This window comes from Symphalangus syndactylus, chromosome 6, assembly GCF_028878055.3.
Source record: "Symphalangus syndactylus isolate Jambi chromosome 6, NHGRI_mSymSyn1-v2.1_pri, whole genome shotgun sequence".
NCBI lineage: Eukaryota > Metazoa > Chordata > Mammalia > Primates > Hylobatidae > Symphalangus > Symphalangus syndactylus.
In genome coordinates, this window is record NC_072428.2 from 39,729,361 (window position 1) to 39,744,891 (window position 15,531).

The window sequence follows — 15,531 nt, forward strand, 5'->3', positions numbered from 1 at the left end:
CTAGGATTACAGGTATGAGCCACTGCAAACTGTGCCCTTCAAATCATTAAACAAGTAAATTTTGTTCTAATTTTTACTGAGAAGTCCATGTGTTCTTTTCTACAAACACCTTCATAATTTATTTCCATGCTTCTTTGCTTTGGATCCTAGCTTTATTGGTGAACATTTATGCCTTTCTATAGCAATCTGGTTTTTCTTAGCCAATTGAAATGGGCATTTATTAGATCATTTAAGCATCATATCAATATAGTATATTTGGTGACTTTATGATAAGTTCTTATGATAGTGTTCAAAACTCTGCTCAGGTGACATTTTTATGGATCCATGTAGTTTTTGTCATATATGAAAAGAAAGCATTGAGTTGTGCAGGTGGTTAAATGTGCATTGAGTTATTTCTCTAGAATTTGCATGAGAATGGACTGACCTGTAGTTGTATTAACTTTTCTAGTGCCCAGGTTAGAAAGTTTGATCTGTGTAGTTTTTAAAGGCAGCATCCAAATCACTTATGTTCAGAAGAAAATGGTAACAGATTTAGAAGCTGTCTATATTTTCCCCATTATCCACAATACATATTATTGGCAATATGGTTTTCACTCTTTGTTGTCAACGTATCAACAATGTGCAATAGCCACTGATAATCATTTGTTAATGCATACTTCCAAGTTCTGTATTTGAAAATCTCAGACTTCATATATGGTAAATGATGGAGTAATGTCTAACTTTTATGTTGAATTCTTGCTACTTTAAAAAAAATTGTGCTTCTCCTTTTTTAAAGCATACAACTTACTTAACAGCTGATAGTCAGTTACCTGGATTTTTAGTATTTTTTTATATCACAAAAAGATTTCTCTGAAGTTTGCGCAGGGGTCTATTTGTAGGCAGTTTCCAACTTACTAATAAGTAAGGTTCTGAAAGTTATAAGTTAGCTGTCTGGAATAGATAGTCTCATAGAAACCAGGTTATAGATGGAGATTTGATTCCTTGGGCAACCTACTGAAACCCATTTACTATATAATGTGGCTGAATAATATTATTGATAGTGCTATAGTATTTAGCAACTGTCTGTCAAGTGATTTTGAACTCTCATTTTGAAATCTAACTTTTGTAGCATTATTCTGATGAATTTTTGGTAGTGCGATTTGACTTTTTCTACCTCCATTCTACCAGTTCACAGTGCATTCTAGCAGTGGAAATCAAAAAACCTACTGAGATGGAATTAGGGAGGAAAGGAGGACTTACTGATATCCCTAGCTGTAGAAAGAAAGTAACTGGGTATCCTGCTGAAAGAGGAAGGATGTGATGATCCTCATGGCCCTGTTGTGGAGATGTATGTCTGCTTATACATGGCAGGCATCCAATTGGAGGTTTATATATTTTAAAAATAAAGAAGGGGCGGCCGAGCGCGGTGGCTCACGCCTGTAATCCCAACACTTTGGGAGGCCGAGGCGGGCAGATCACGGGGTCAGGAGATCGAGACCATCCTGGCTAACACGGTGAAACCCCGTCTCCACTAAAAATACAAAAAATTAGCCGGGCGTGGTAGCGGGCGCCTATAGTCCCAACTACTCAGGAGGCGGAGGCAGGAGAATGGTGTGAACCCGGGAGGCGGAGCTTGCAGTGAGCCGAGATGGCGCCACTGCACTCCAGCCTGGGTGACAGAGAGAGACGCCGTCTCAAAAAAAAAAAAAAAAAAAAAGGGGACATTTTATAATTTTACACTGATTAGCCAAAGGATGGAGAAACCCAATACTTCTGCTCGTTCACCATGCCTCACAGTATATTCCAAGTATTTTCATTGCATGTCTTCTACTTACTCTACCACGCTATGCCCCACAATTTGGACTCTTGGTTTTTAAATGGTAGCACAGGTAAGAGTAGTTAAATTTCTAATACCAGAATAGCTTTGAAATATATCATTATTATTATCATCATCATGTAGAGACAGCATCTCATTCTGTCACCTGGGCTGAAGTGCAGTGGTGTAATCATAGCTTGCACTGCAGCCTTGAACTCCTAGGCTCACGGGTTTCTTAAGCCTCAGCCTTAATATACAGCCTTATAAGTGTGCATCACTGTTCACAGCTAATTTTAAAATTGTTTTTTGTAAAGACAGGATCTTACTATGTTGATCAGACTGGTCTTGAACCCCTGGGCTCAAGTGATCCTCCTGCCTTGGTCTCCCAGAATGCAGGGATTACAGGCATAATAAGCCACTGTACTTGCCCTGTAATGTATTATTTAATGGGTCTTATATGAGATAGGGTGATTTATTTATATAGGAAGTAGCTGAGGTTGACCACAAATTAAATATTCTTAAATACAGGACAATTCACTCAAGTGAAGAATAGTAATTACTGTTTAATTACATTATATCTATTAAGAGTATCAGAATAAAGTCATATGAAAGTGTAAGTAGACGATGGAAAAATTATTTGGTCACATCATTTTGAAGTTCAGCAATTTTGAATCATACTCACTTCTTTCACTTGAAATCTGGAAAATTGCATTTTTTTAATCGCCAAGGGGGAAAGTTGAATAAAAGGAGGGTAATGGGGAAAAAAATGAGAGGAGTGATATTGAAAAGGCTCTAAAGATTAGTCAGTTTAAAGAAAACAGTTTGATGAGTTATGAGTAAAACAGAAAGAATTTAGTTTCCCAAGGAAACACATGAGCTCAAAGTGTAGGAGAAAGGTGCTTGGCAATACAAATCATGTATTTTTATTAACCTGGAGCATTTGAAAAGATATGCAGAAACATTTGGCAAACTGAAAACTCAGCTGACTTCATGCCCACCAACCAAGTGAAAAATCTGATTCTTCTTCCTCTAAGCACATAGCTGGGTTCCTCATAAACAGAGTTATCCAGTGTATAGGTTGCAGTGGCAAGAAGCCAACAGTGAAGTCAAACTCATAAGCATCCTATAGAAAATCCCTCAAATTACATCTGTGCTGTTGCCAGCTGTACTGCCAGGGAACAAGAACTGTACAGATTTCTGTGCAATGACTGGGTTACTTAACACAACTTGATAAGCTCTATTTCTGCCCTCTCTTTGGCTGACAGCTGACCGCCATACTGATTTGGTGGATGTAAGCCTGAAGTGAATAGAACCACTTATATGCACCTTCTTCTTGTATGCTATCACTGTCTTGTACAGTACTCATGCTGGTTGACTCCAAAAATTCATTTTGTCACTCATTCAACACATAGTTTGAAAACTATTGCATTAAAATAAGCAATTTTTTTTCCCTGTTTTGATCTTCATATTATTTAGTCTACCATTGTTTTCAAAGAACTGAGTCTCCTCCACAGGACCTTAATTTTATTGATTGAATAAAATCATTAGGAAGATAAATTTTGTACTCTACTAGTAGTATATAGTATATTAATAACAGTATGTATTAAGTGATTAACTGTGCCAGGTCTGTCTCTCTATCTCTCTCTTTCTGTTTCTCTCTCTATATGTACTGAAGTGAATACGAGAGAGAGAGAGACAAAGAAAGAAAGAGAGAGAGAGAGAGAGAAATAGAAGGAGAGAGAGAAATAATTTTCTCACTTAATCCTCATAATTACCCTGTAAGGTAAAATTACTGTACCAATTTTTATAATTGAGGCTCAGAGTGGTAGCATAAACTTTTCTGATAGTAGCACAGTAAATGGTAGAGCCAGAATTCGTATTCAGGATTGGTTTATTCAATGACTGTGCTCTTTTCCTAAATCCTAATAACGTCCTAATTTTAGCTTAAAATTAATTAATTTTTTAAAGTAATTTTTATTTTTTTGCGAAGAGTTGTATTGCAAAGCAAATAAAAACAGACTTTTAATGATGATTGTTGCATATTTTTAATAAAGTTGAAACTTCTTGATAAAATAATTTTTTCCCTGCAAGGAAGAAAAGAAAAAGAAGGGAAGGAAGGGAGGAAGAAAGGATGGAAGAAAGGAAAGGAGGAGGGAGGGAGGGAGGAAGGAAGAAAGGAAGGAAAAAAAGGAAAGAAGAAGGAAAGTAAAAAAGAAAGAAACAGAGAAAGAAAGAAAGAAGGAAAGAAAGAAAGAAAGGAAAACAGACCCTCCAGAATGCTGGATAGAAAAACTTACGATTCTTTTAATATCTTAAATAGTTAAATCTTGTATATGTCTTCTTTTTAAGTAAAAAAGAAATAGATAAATATAGAATTACATCTTATGCTACAGGCCAGTATATTTTAGCAAGTCAGGGGAGCTCAAACATGAATGAAGAGTGGAATTTTCCTTTCATTTTCTATAATGACTATGTTTATTGAAGAGAAAATGGAGGAAAAAATGACCATCACTCCTGGTTTTGAAGAAAAACTTGTTTATGTGCATAATACATTGGAGAAATTGTTTGGGATCACTTTAACTCTGCAGAAATATGACCACTAAAATTCCTAACCAAGGTGGGGGGCTATCAGATCCATGAAGCTAATTAAATAAAATAAGAATGAGTATTTGTGAAGGTAATTCGCTTACCTCATTTTTCCAGTCCCTTTCTGTAAAATAGAAAATATTTTAAAAAGAAAATAACGGGTGCAGTTGCCTTTTATGATCTCTTTTTCCCTCTCTCCAAACCCTGCCACATTTCTAAATTTAGTAGTAGGCTATTTCTATCTTTGTCTCTCCTTCTTTCTGTCTCTTTCTTTTTCCTTCTTTTTCTCCTCTCCTTTCTTTCCTCTCTTTTTCTTCTCTCCTCCATCTTGTCATCTCTTTTGCCGCTTCTTCATTTTGCATTCTTACATGCAATTCTTATAATAATCTCCATTGTAATCTAGAAAAATAACATCTATTCTGCCTTTTTGCATCTCTGTCTTTCTCCCATATCCCAAACACACACTTTCAGAAAGGAATCCATTGTCCTATTTCTGGAAAATGTTGAAATGTTGCCCTTTACTTTGTTACCGTCTCAGGAGTAAGATTGGTCTGTAGATATTGTATGACCATTAGAGAAAAACCAAAGATTCCAAACTAAAATTTGGCATTAATCGAGGTACTTCTGCCACATTAACTATAAATAAACCTTTGTGGGCATACTTTTATACAAGGAGATAGACTTGTTTGATATGTAATAGCTATGTGATGCTACCCCAGAGGAGAACTGAAAACAGGCAAGTGTACTAGATCTAAGCTTCATTGATCTCAGGGTCAGGATTCTAAAACCAGCCTCCTCAAGGGTACTCACACAAGGTGGAATAGGATGAACTTGGATTAAAGGTATTGCACAAAAATATGCTTTGAGGACCAGAGGAAGGTAAGGCGTTCTTTCAGTGATGATACAGTGCAGTAAGAACATGATCAGTAATAGGTAAATGAGATATATTGAGATGTTTCCCAATAGCTCTGTGGGTACACAGATTTGGTTTATGAATAAGGATATAAAGATGCCCACAGATACATGGCTGCAACCATGTTGGATGAATATGCAAAACATGGGGCAATTTAAAATGTGTTGGTAGGTAGAGTGAGTTGCAGAACAAGAAATTAAAGCATTAGTATATTCAGATGAGACCAGAGATGAAGGAGAACAGTAATTGTTATTTGTTGGGAAATAATTTGCAAGGTTGGTGGATTATGTAAATGACAGTTTCCTAACTTATTGAGTCTATAGTAATAGGTCTATTGTTACTCTAGTATTACCATGTTTATGTATTTTAATGTGAATCTCTCTGTAGAATGCAAGCCTATGCATTTTTAGAAATGTATTCTATTCTTGATTCAGGATTCTTCTGGGTCTTAGAATCATATAATGCTATCAAGGTATTACTTCCCTATAGCACCTTAGGTTCACTAGTTATTAAGGTGACAAATCAATTTTTATGATGGGGCAAGTACAGAAAAAATTGAGTATGATTTCTGTGTGGAAGTTAACTTTGTTTTGTTACATGACTTTGAGCTTTACATCTAACCATGACCTTTTTGGTCACAAGTAACTGGCTGAGCGAAAGTGAGCACATTTCCAGCAATCTGTAATCCACTTAGGCAGACCTCATCCTCACTCTTCGTCACTCTTAATTTCACTATTAAATTTTTAAATCCATTCAACTATTTCTAACAAAGATACACATTTTACTTCTCTCTTTAACCTCTTATTAAATAGTTTCATCAAATATCTGCAGAGTGGAACAATTGTGCACATTATGTCAGAATGATTCTATAATAACAACTTGCTTTAGGACACATTTTCTGAGTTTATGTGTTTTCAGGGTAAGAGGGAGGAAAGGGGACTAACATGTGTTGACTTACATACATATGTTATCTCATTTATTTCTTGTAAGAATTCTGTGAACAAAATTGCCACAGATTCTTATGTAAAGGTTAACACTTTAAGAAGATGCCAACTTATCCTTGCCATTATAGTGGGCTAAATTAGTAAGAAACAAGTAAGAGGTAAAGATAAAAGTGAGAAAATGTGAAAGATAAGACATGAGCCATTACCATTTGCCTTACCGCCACAGCGAATTATGGGAAATAATGGACCTAAGGGAGAAAATAATACTGTAATTACTATTACTTTATACCATGCTATCTCAGAAAAGACAAAGATTCATTCTTCTGCCAATGTAGGTAAGAGAGTGTTGGCAGAACCACACACATAAACCATTTTTTAACACATTCATATAATTTGACTTCTGGCAAATGGATCTTTTGATGGCAAAGGGATTTTGACAGAAAAAATGATATGCTAAAACAACTTACTTTTTTTTTTTTTTTTTAACAGTTTTTGCTTCTTGTTTTCTTATTCCAAATCTCATTAGGTAATAATTACTAATTTTTAAACAAAATACAAAATACTTAAAAAAAGGTCAGGGTAATTTTTTTTTTTTTTTTTTTTTTTTTTTTTTTTTTTGAGACAGAGTCTCGCTCTGTTGCCAGGCTAGAGTACAGTGGCGCGATCTCAGCTCACTGCAACCTCCACCTCCCGGGTTCAAGCGATTCTCCTGCCTCAGCCTCCTGAGTAGCTGGGACTATAGGTGCCCACTACCGTGCCCAGCTAATTTTTGTATTTTTAGTAGAGATGGGGTTACATCATGTTGGCCAGGATGGTCTCGATCTCTTGACCTCATGATCTGCCCACCTCGGCCTTCCAAAGTGTCGGGATTACAGGCGTGATCCACCGTGCCCAGCCCAGGGCAAATGTTGTAAAAATACACACACTACATATTGGGCAGTATGCTTACTATCAGGGTGGCAAGATCATTTGTACATCAAACCCCAGCAACATGCAATTTACCCATGTGGCAAACCTGCACATGTACCCCAGAACGTAAAATAAAAGTTAGAATAAAATATTTTTAAAATAATTTTTTAAAAAAGAGAAAGATAGAGGCTTCCTTTTTAACTTAAAAACAATTTGTGGAGATTTTGTCAAGGACCTAGCACTGTGGTTGGTTTACGACAGGTGCTAAATAAATATTATTAAATCGAAATGCAGAGATAAATATGTGCATGTTCATTCATTCATTCATTCAATCCACAGACATTTATGGAGAGCCTGAAATGTTCCATATAGACATGTTTGAGATGTAAATGTGAATAGCATACTAAAGCTAGTTTTAAGTAACTTAAAACTCTAATGTAGAGACAAGTAAAGGAGAAATAACAGTGTTAGAATTGAGATATGAATGAAAAATATATGTAGAAATGTGTAATTTGTCTGGAAGAATTGGAGGGAAGCTTCATTGAGTAGGTTAACACTTGAGATACCTTTTATGGGAATTATCTGGAGAGGACATGGAGATAAAATAGTCTAAGATGGGGTTATAGTATTTGTAAAAGCACCAGACATTAAAAGGGACTAGTATATTTTAGGAATTCTAAAAAGTTTTCAGTATGATTGCTGCATGTGGGGCAGAGGGAATAGGGGACAAGATTGGGCTGAAAAAAATTTTTTGAGATTTTGGTGGTGCCACTGATTATTTCCTGATACGAACCTGGAAAATATTTAATTTCAACTAATTAATTTTGATAAGATGTGTATTTTTCTAGGGAATTACCTGTTTTATTATAATCTCCTGACACAGAGTTTTTAGTGCCTTTCTTACAGTAGATGAGATGTTAAACTGTTAAAATGATGAAGTTGTGTGGAGTGTGATGTGATATGAAAGGACTTTGGAATGATGTATTGCAAATATTGCTAATCGTTTTTCCTTAAAATGGTCCTTTTTGAGTTGCTTTTTGAATTTTCTTATCTTTGCTAGCCAATAATTTGCTAGAGCAACTTGTAGGTCAGTCAATGATTCCAAATTCTAAGAAGTAAAGGCACTAGATATGCACATAAATACAATTTATTTATGTTCAATAATTTGTGTTTATATATTTAAGAGAAAAAGATTAATATGCAAAATATGTGAATGCATGTCATTTTAATAGCTTCAGGGAAATGTTAGCTGGGCATAACTTTGGTTTCTTCATTTCTGTGTTACTTGTTATATATACTTTTAAGGCTTTATTCCAGAGGCAGGTTTCATTTTCACATAAGCATAAGGTCAGGCTTTACAATATTTGTTATTTAATTTTTCTTCTTCCAGAGGTAAACACCTCAGAGGCTCCAGACTTCATTTTAGAGAAATTATAATTTCTTCAACTTGAAATTGCTTGGATAGGTCACTACCAGATTATAGAGAGCATGATGTGCTTTACAAGTTGAAAAGTTTTCCACCAAGTAAATAGCAGCAGTGAAAATTGTCAGAGAAACAACTAATTAATCTCTGCTCCTTTACAGCTGTTTAATGCAATGCATAACTAAAAGTCCTGTTAAATTAATTAATGATTTCAATTATGAACTTTTCTCCAAAATGTTATGATTTGTATCAGGCTGATAATGCAGTGACCTGTGAGTGTGAAATCTGTGTTATGAAGAGAGTCGCCAGTTAATAGATTCACAAATTATTTAAAGTTTGTTGCACCCAAGGGAGTGCTCAGTTTCACGACAGTCATTTCTTAAAGTGTACAAACTCCTTTTTCACCTTAAGAATGTCTTCAGTTATTAAGGATGATAAAATACCAGCATGTTTCTGGAGCTGTGAGTAATCTTAACATTTACGATTTAGAATTTGTAGGGGACTATGTGGAAATTAAATCTATGCTGGAAGGAGGAAAAAGTCATGTAAGTTTGTTAATGATCTCTTTTGTGGCAGCTTTTTTATTGCTTTTGATTTAGTCATTTTAAATAGTTTTCTAAACATCACCGTTTACAATTTTTTAATATTTGCCATACATTGAGGATATTTTATGTTAAAAGATAATGATTATGCATTCTTAAGAAATTCTGAATAGTAAATAATATAAATTGCTTTGATAATTGGTATTTGAAGCATTTGGATTGCTCCAGGGAGGTGTAACTTGATGCTAGCCTTCAATGTTGGAGAGGTGCTGACCTCTCAATACAAAAGCATCAATACCTACAGGACACCTTGAGTATTTTTTGTAGCATATAGGGAAAAATTATGTACTTGCTTCTAGTCTGGTTATTTTATGCATAACTTAAATAACAAATAAAAGTGTACGTATATTTTCACTGAGAAGGGAGGGCATCAATAATGGCTTTAATATTTTATAATACATTTATTAGTTTTATTAATGTTTCTATGCTGTGCTTGGGCTGGTTTCAGAGTAGATGGTATGGTCATAAGCAAGAATCCTTTAATGAGTGCACATGTCTAACTGAGGTGGAAGGAAAAGAGGTGGTACCTGAGGAGAGATTCTTAAGCAGGAAGAGAGGGCAGCAGGAAGTCTCTGGATGTGACCTGAGGGGTGGCTACAGTATTAGTGGGCTGTAGAATCTCTTCTGTTCTACACACATTTGGGCTTCATGAATAGTTAAAAATCCAGTGCTTTTAGGGTGGCTGAACCATACCCTTAGTAGTTTCACTCCAATTTGATAGGCAGTATGCAAAAGTCATCTTTCATTTCATATGAAAAACAAATTTTCTGTTGGAGAAACTTGTCTCTCAGCCCTGAATGGGTAGATGTATTTTTCAGGATGGAGCAGGAAACTTGTATTCTGGACAGACGCTGTGTTTGCAGATTTCACTTATCCTGGTAACTCTTCGGTTTTACTTCTTACATTTTTCTTTTTAATCCAAGAAAATTGCCCAGAGTGAAGACAAATAGAGAAACAGTATTATTAAAAATAAGTTTATCTTTGTTAAACTTGCTGCAGGGCAAAAAGAAATGGACTTGAAAGGGAAGTAAATTTATACTAATTTTTGCATTGTAGGAAATGTACTATTTTAGACACTGACTGACTGCTTCTGTTTTCTAAAATTAAGGAGCCTATAATCTCAGCACCATTAACAAGTGCTGTCATTCAGATACACAGTGTCTGGCTGATTTAAATAAAATGAAATGAAGATAGTTGTTTCTGGTCCCTTGGCTTCACTCATTGCCATAAACATATGCTCTGCGTCCCGCTTCTTTCCATCTTATTTATGACTTTAATTTGTTGTGTGGGCTGCGCTAGAAATTAAATTTAATATAATTCTCCAAGGGACCCTGTCATATAATAACATGGTAATTTCTGTGTATCCTTTTGAAAAATGAGGAAATTAATTCTTCCTGACATGTTCTAATTATTCCAGTGTGAACGGCAAATCCGTTTTTCCTAGCCCCTGAAGTGTTATAGGCAAATGGCTGGTGTTCAAAGCTGAGGTGCTAATGCTGACCAGCAGTGCGTTTAATTTGAAACATGAGCAGACACCTTTCAACACACCTTTGTAATATTGGAGTACTTTACAGAAATTAATTCACTACTTATTTGGCAGCTTAGCCTCGAGGTTATGTTTTTTTATTCATCAATGCTATAGTCGTGTTAACATAATGTTTCCTGTTTCCTTCAGTGCTTGGTGTCTATATATGGAACTTAAAGTGTGCAATAGATAGTTTAACTGTATGAAAGAGGAGAATCCAGACACTTCAGAAATACCAATTGTATGCCAATCTGTGTTTACACTTTATAGAGAGGTGTAGTGAGGTCTTGAATGTTAAACTTAATTATAGTCTATGGTTGGCAGCTTTAACTGAAATTACATAGTGTAGGAATTATTGGGACAATCTTGCTGTGGAAAGACAACTGTATACTGTTTCCCTGCTGTAAATTTCAGTTATAAAAATTCAATTTCTTACACAGGGAATGATACCATGAAAAGACAGTTTGTGAATAAAATTTTATGGAAGAGGAATCTCAAGATCTGAACTCTGCCAGGAAGGAAGTGGCTATACTTTGAGAGATAAAGGATTAAAGCCATTTTTTGGTGCTGTAGCTGTGTAGCTTATTATTCATTCAGATCAGTTGGAAGGTCTATATAGTATTCTTTAGAGGAATTACAAAAGAACTTACTTTATCCATAATCTTTATTGTGAAACTAGCTATTATATAAATTTCTCTAATCAGGTCAATCATTTGTGTCAGCCCTGATACAACTTCTTTGTTTTAGTGAGCAGTTGATAAATGCCATTACACATTGGCTATTTATTGTGATATAAAGTGAATGCATGAGATTCTACTTAAAATAGAAGATAGAAATACAATTAAACTTAAATAAAAGAAATAGAATTGTATTTGGAGTGACTGTAATTAAGGCTCTCTGTTTATCTGGTTCTGTATCTCTGCATTACATTCCCTTTACATTTCAACTTAAATAGGAGAAATGTGAATAATAGCATAATTATTCTGATAAATAGCATTAATATTGCCCATAGTTTTTCTGTTGGCCATTCAGCTGTTAAATATTTAATTTTATTTTCTCTGCCAATCTACTGGAGGCTACTGTCAAATTTAGATTATGAACAGTGAAGAAAATGATGAAAACTCTGTCTTATCTTTCCCTTATACTTGCCTGATGAAAAAAGTTCTTTTGGCTAGAAACTTGGAAGAACATAATAATATGCTTCTTCCTATTCACCTACACGCTTTCCTGTACTTCTTGTCAGAAGGTTATTATAAGGTTACTTCTGTGGCATTTAAAGAGTAGGAAATGGAAGAGGTATCAGGAGGTAAGGAGCAAGCAAGGGGATCTCTTTTTAGACCCAGGGACTATACAGGTTGCTCAAGATTTCCTGATCATGGGCTTCTCCTTTGTGCCCTAGAGAAGGAAGGGAAATCTGCTGCCCGTCTGGCCCCTATTTTTCTTCTTTTTTTTTTTTTTCACTAACATTATAGAAAGATTATCACCAAACAACAGAGATAGGTAGATCAGATCCTGATCCTTTAGACCAGATCCTCTTCAGAGCCTGATACACTATTTATATGGGTTCTAAGAAAGACTTGAAGATTTCTTGTATTCCTAATATTCTTCAAAATAAAGAATTCATAGAAAGTTCTTGACTAGGTTAGAGCAAGCTGCTCATATATCCAATTCTGCACATACCTAGTTCCATTCTCTTTCTAGGAAAGAAACTACAAACATTTTTACATGCCTCCATCTCTGGATGCTGCAATCAGTGTGTCCAGCAAAATAAATGAAAAGAGGTAAATATCCCCCAATTTTGAAATTTTTTCTCTTAAAATATTACTTAGGCTCAGTTTTTCGTCATTTTAATTTTTAAAAATCTCTTATAATTTCAAGTTAATGTATAAGAAATGTTTACACTTATTTCTATATACTCTTTACTTGAATCAAAGCAAATTGACACATATGTTAAATTTTATTTAAAAATAAGTAAGTTGCAGTTTATTTTGCATATATAGTGTGTATATATGTATATACACATATACACACTCACACACACGAAAACATACATACTTTCAAAAGGCCTATACTTGATTTGTCTTTCCTCATTAAACTCATTGATAACCTTCTTTTTACACTACTAGGTTTGTTTCATACATCAAATTTACTCATTATACAGGCTTATCCAATTTTGTTTACTGATTGATGACTATAGTTAAGAAAAAGGTCTTCCCTACACTCACACATGCTTATATTTTTACAATAACAACTCTTATTGAGCATATAGCATATACCAGACACTGTACTAATCACTTTAAATGAATTGTCTCATGTGAAACTATAAGCAACTCTTTGAGGTAGTTATTATATGTATTTTCCCAGTTTTATACATAAGGAAACTCAGCACAGACAAGTTAAATAATTTTCCCCATATTACGTAGTTTACAGGTGGAAGAATGAACATTTTAACATATCAAGTGCTTAGAACAGTGCCTGGCACATAGTAAGCTTTCACTGAATGTTAGTTGCCCCTGTTTTTGTGGTAGAATGCTATGGGTCCTGAATTGCAAGAATAAGATTAGGAGATTTCCTCAAGAGAAGGTGATAGAGAAACTAAACTACTTAGTATTTAAACCTAGCTTATGAACCTAGGTACTTATGAGACCTTTAATCTTAATTCATATAAACAGACATTCTTTGAGTACTTGCAATATATAAGATTGTCTTTTAGGTACTACAAGGTATATAAAACGTCTCTGCTGTCATGGAGCTCACAATCTAGTGGGGTTGGGTATGGGGATATGGGAAAATATATAATAACTGTAATACTGGATAGAATAAGATTAATTTTAAAATAGGCCAGGAGAGAGAATTTCTAAGGCCCTTACCTTTTTTTAAAAAAAAAAATAGAGACAGGGTTTTGCTCTGCCCCCCAGGCCGGAGTGCAGTGGCACAATCACAGCTCCCTTCAGCCTTGAGCTCTTGGGGTTAATCCACCTCCCAGCCTCCCAGGACTTAAAAAGTAGCTGAAACTACAAGCTGGCAATGCCATGCTGGCTATTTTTTTTTTTTTTTTAATTTCTTGTAAAGATGGAGTCTCACTATCTTGACCAGGCTGGTGTCAATCTCCTGGCCTTAAACAGTCCTCCCACCTTGGCCTCCCAAAGTGCTGGGATTACAGGTTTGAGCCACCACAGTTGGCCAGGCCCTTAATGTGCCTACATTTTTTGGCCAGATTTTATGCTTGGTTCACAGAGAAGGCTAGGATTCCATGAATAGATGATAGTTTGGGGACAGAACACGGTGGAGTGTCTACATGCATATTGAATTTAAGAGGCTACATATAGCAATATGTGGAGATGTCAGACAGTTAAAATGACAGCAAGGTGTCATTTACTGAAAAATTCTTATGCAAGAGGCACAATTATTCTCTGCTCTGAATCTATTTTCTCATTTAATCCTTCCAACAACCCAGTAAAGTAGATATAATTATTACAAAACCTATTTTACAGATGAGGAAACTGAGACTTAGAAAGATTAACTATTTTGCCTGAAGTTGCAGAGTTGGTGGATGACAGAGCCAGGACTTAAAATTAGGTATACATGATTCTGTGCTCTTAACTACAAAATTACGTTGTGTGGAAGTATGAGTAGGGAACTCAAAAAAGAGCTCTGGGCTAGAGATAGAGATTTGGGAATTACCTGCAAAGGAGTGATAGATGATATATGGCTGCAGACAGAGCGAGGGAAGAGGGAGGGAAGGAGAGAGGGAAAGAGCGAGAGAGGAAATGAGAGATAGAACACCTTAAGATTGAACTCCTGGGGGAATGATAAAGGGAGAAGGGAGAAGAGCAATGAAAGAATAGAGAAAAATAAGTTTTTATGTCATGGAAGTCAAAAGAGGAGAGAATTTCAGTAAGAAGGAAGTTACCAACAGCAATCACTATTTTTTTTTTTATTTTTATTTTACCTTGAGTTCTGGGATACATCTGCAGAAACGAGGCTTGTTACATAGGTAAACGTGTGCCATGGTGGTTTAACAGCAATCACTATTGATTTGATATATGAGTATCAAATTCTGTTGAGAATTTTAGAAGAATGAAGATTTGTCAATTGGAGCTTGTTGCTAAGGCCAGGGCTAGATGGCAAAGGACTGCACTGTGAGGATGTTGATGAGGAAATAGTGGTAGAGGGATAGAACACTTTCTAAAGGAGCCTGGTAGCTGAGGTAGCAAGTGACTGGGGCAGTCCCTTAATGCAGAGAGACCACTGAGGGAAGGGTCTTTTTTTTTGGAATAGGGAGAACATAATTATGTTTATAAACAGTGAGAAAGCAATCAGGAAAGAGAGAAGGGAGAAGGAAAATAAAAACAAAAAGAAGAAACAAAAAGGGAAAAGAAACTTTTTTTTTTTTTTTTGCATTTGAAATAGTTTTGCTGAAAGACTTTTTTGATGGGTGTATTAATTTCCTAGGGCTGCTGCTGCTGCTGTAACAAAGTACCATAAACTGGGTGGCTTCAAACAGAAATGTATTGTCTCACACTTCTGGAGGCTACAAGTCTAAAATCAAGGTGTTGGCAGGGCCTTGATCCCTTTGAAACCTGTAGGGAATCTTTTTTTGCCTCTTCCTAGCTTCTGGTGGTTTGCTGGCAGTCACTGGATCTTTTAGATCTGAAATTCTATGATTCTGTGACTAATAGACTGTATTATTACAGAGTTCATATTCTTAAAGGGAAACTTACATACAAGTTTTATGCTTTGGCTATTAGCCTGCAAGTTGGTGTTTTATATTTATATCATTATGTGAAGATAATTTAAAGATAATTTGGAATTTGCAAAAGATATAGAACCA

The 15,531-nt window shown here is 35.3% G+C and overlaps 1 protein-coding gene across 26 annotated transcripts in view; it reads left to right on the forward strand.

Moving 5' to 3' along the window:
• SOX6 (SRY-box transcription factor 6) overlaps positions 1-15,531 on the forward strand; it is a 792,566-nt gene that overhangs the window by 290,480 nt on the left and 486,555 nt on the right. Inside the window, exon 1 of one of the 26 annotated variants that reach the window (XM_055282293.2) lies at positions 7,514-7,532. The exons of 24 other annotated variants lie outside the window; for them this stretch is intronic. In XM_055282293.2, the coding sequence (XP_055138268.2) occupies positions 7,522-7,532 (11 nt within the window). In that variant the 5' untranslated portion in view covers positions 7,514-7,521. Of the gene's footprint in view, positions 1-7,513; positions 7,533-12,419; positions 12,479-15,531 lie in introns of those variants that run through there. One more of the 26 variants, XM_055282295.2, reaches the window with a different exon arrangement.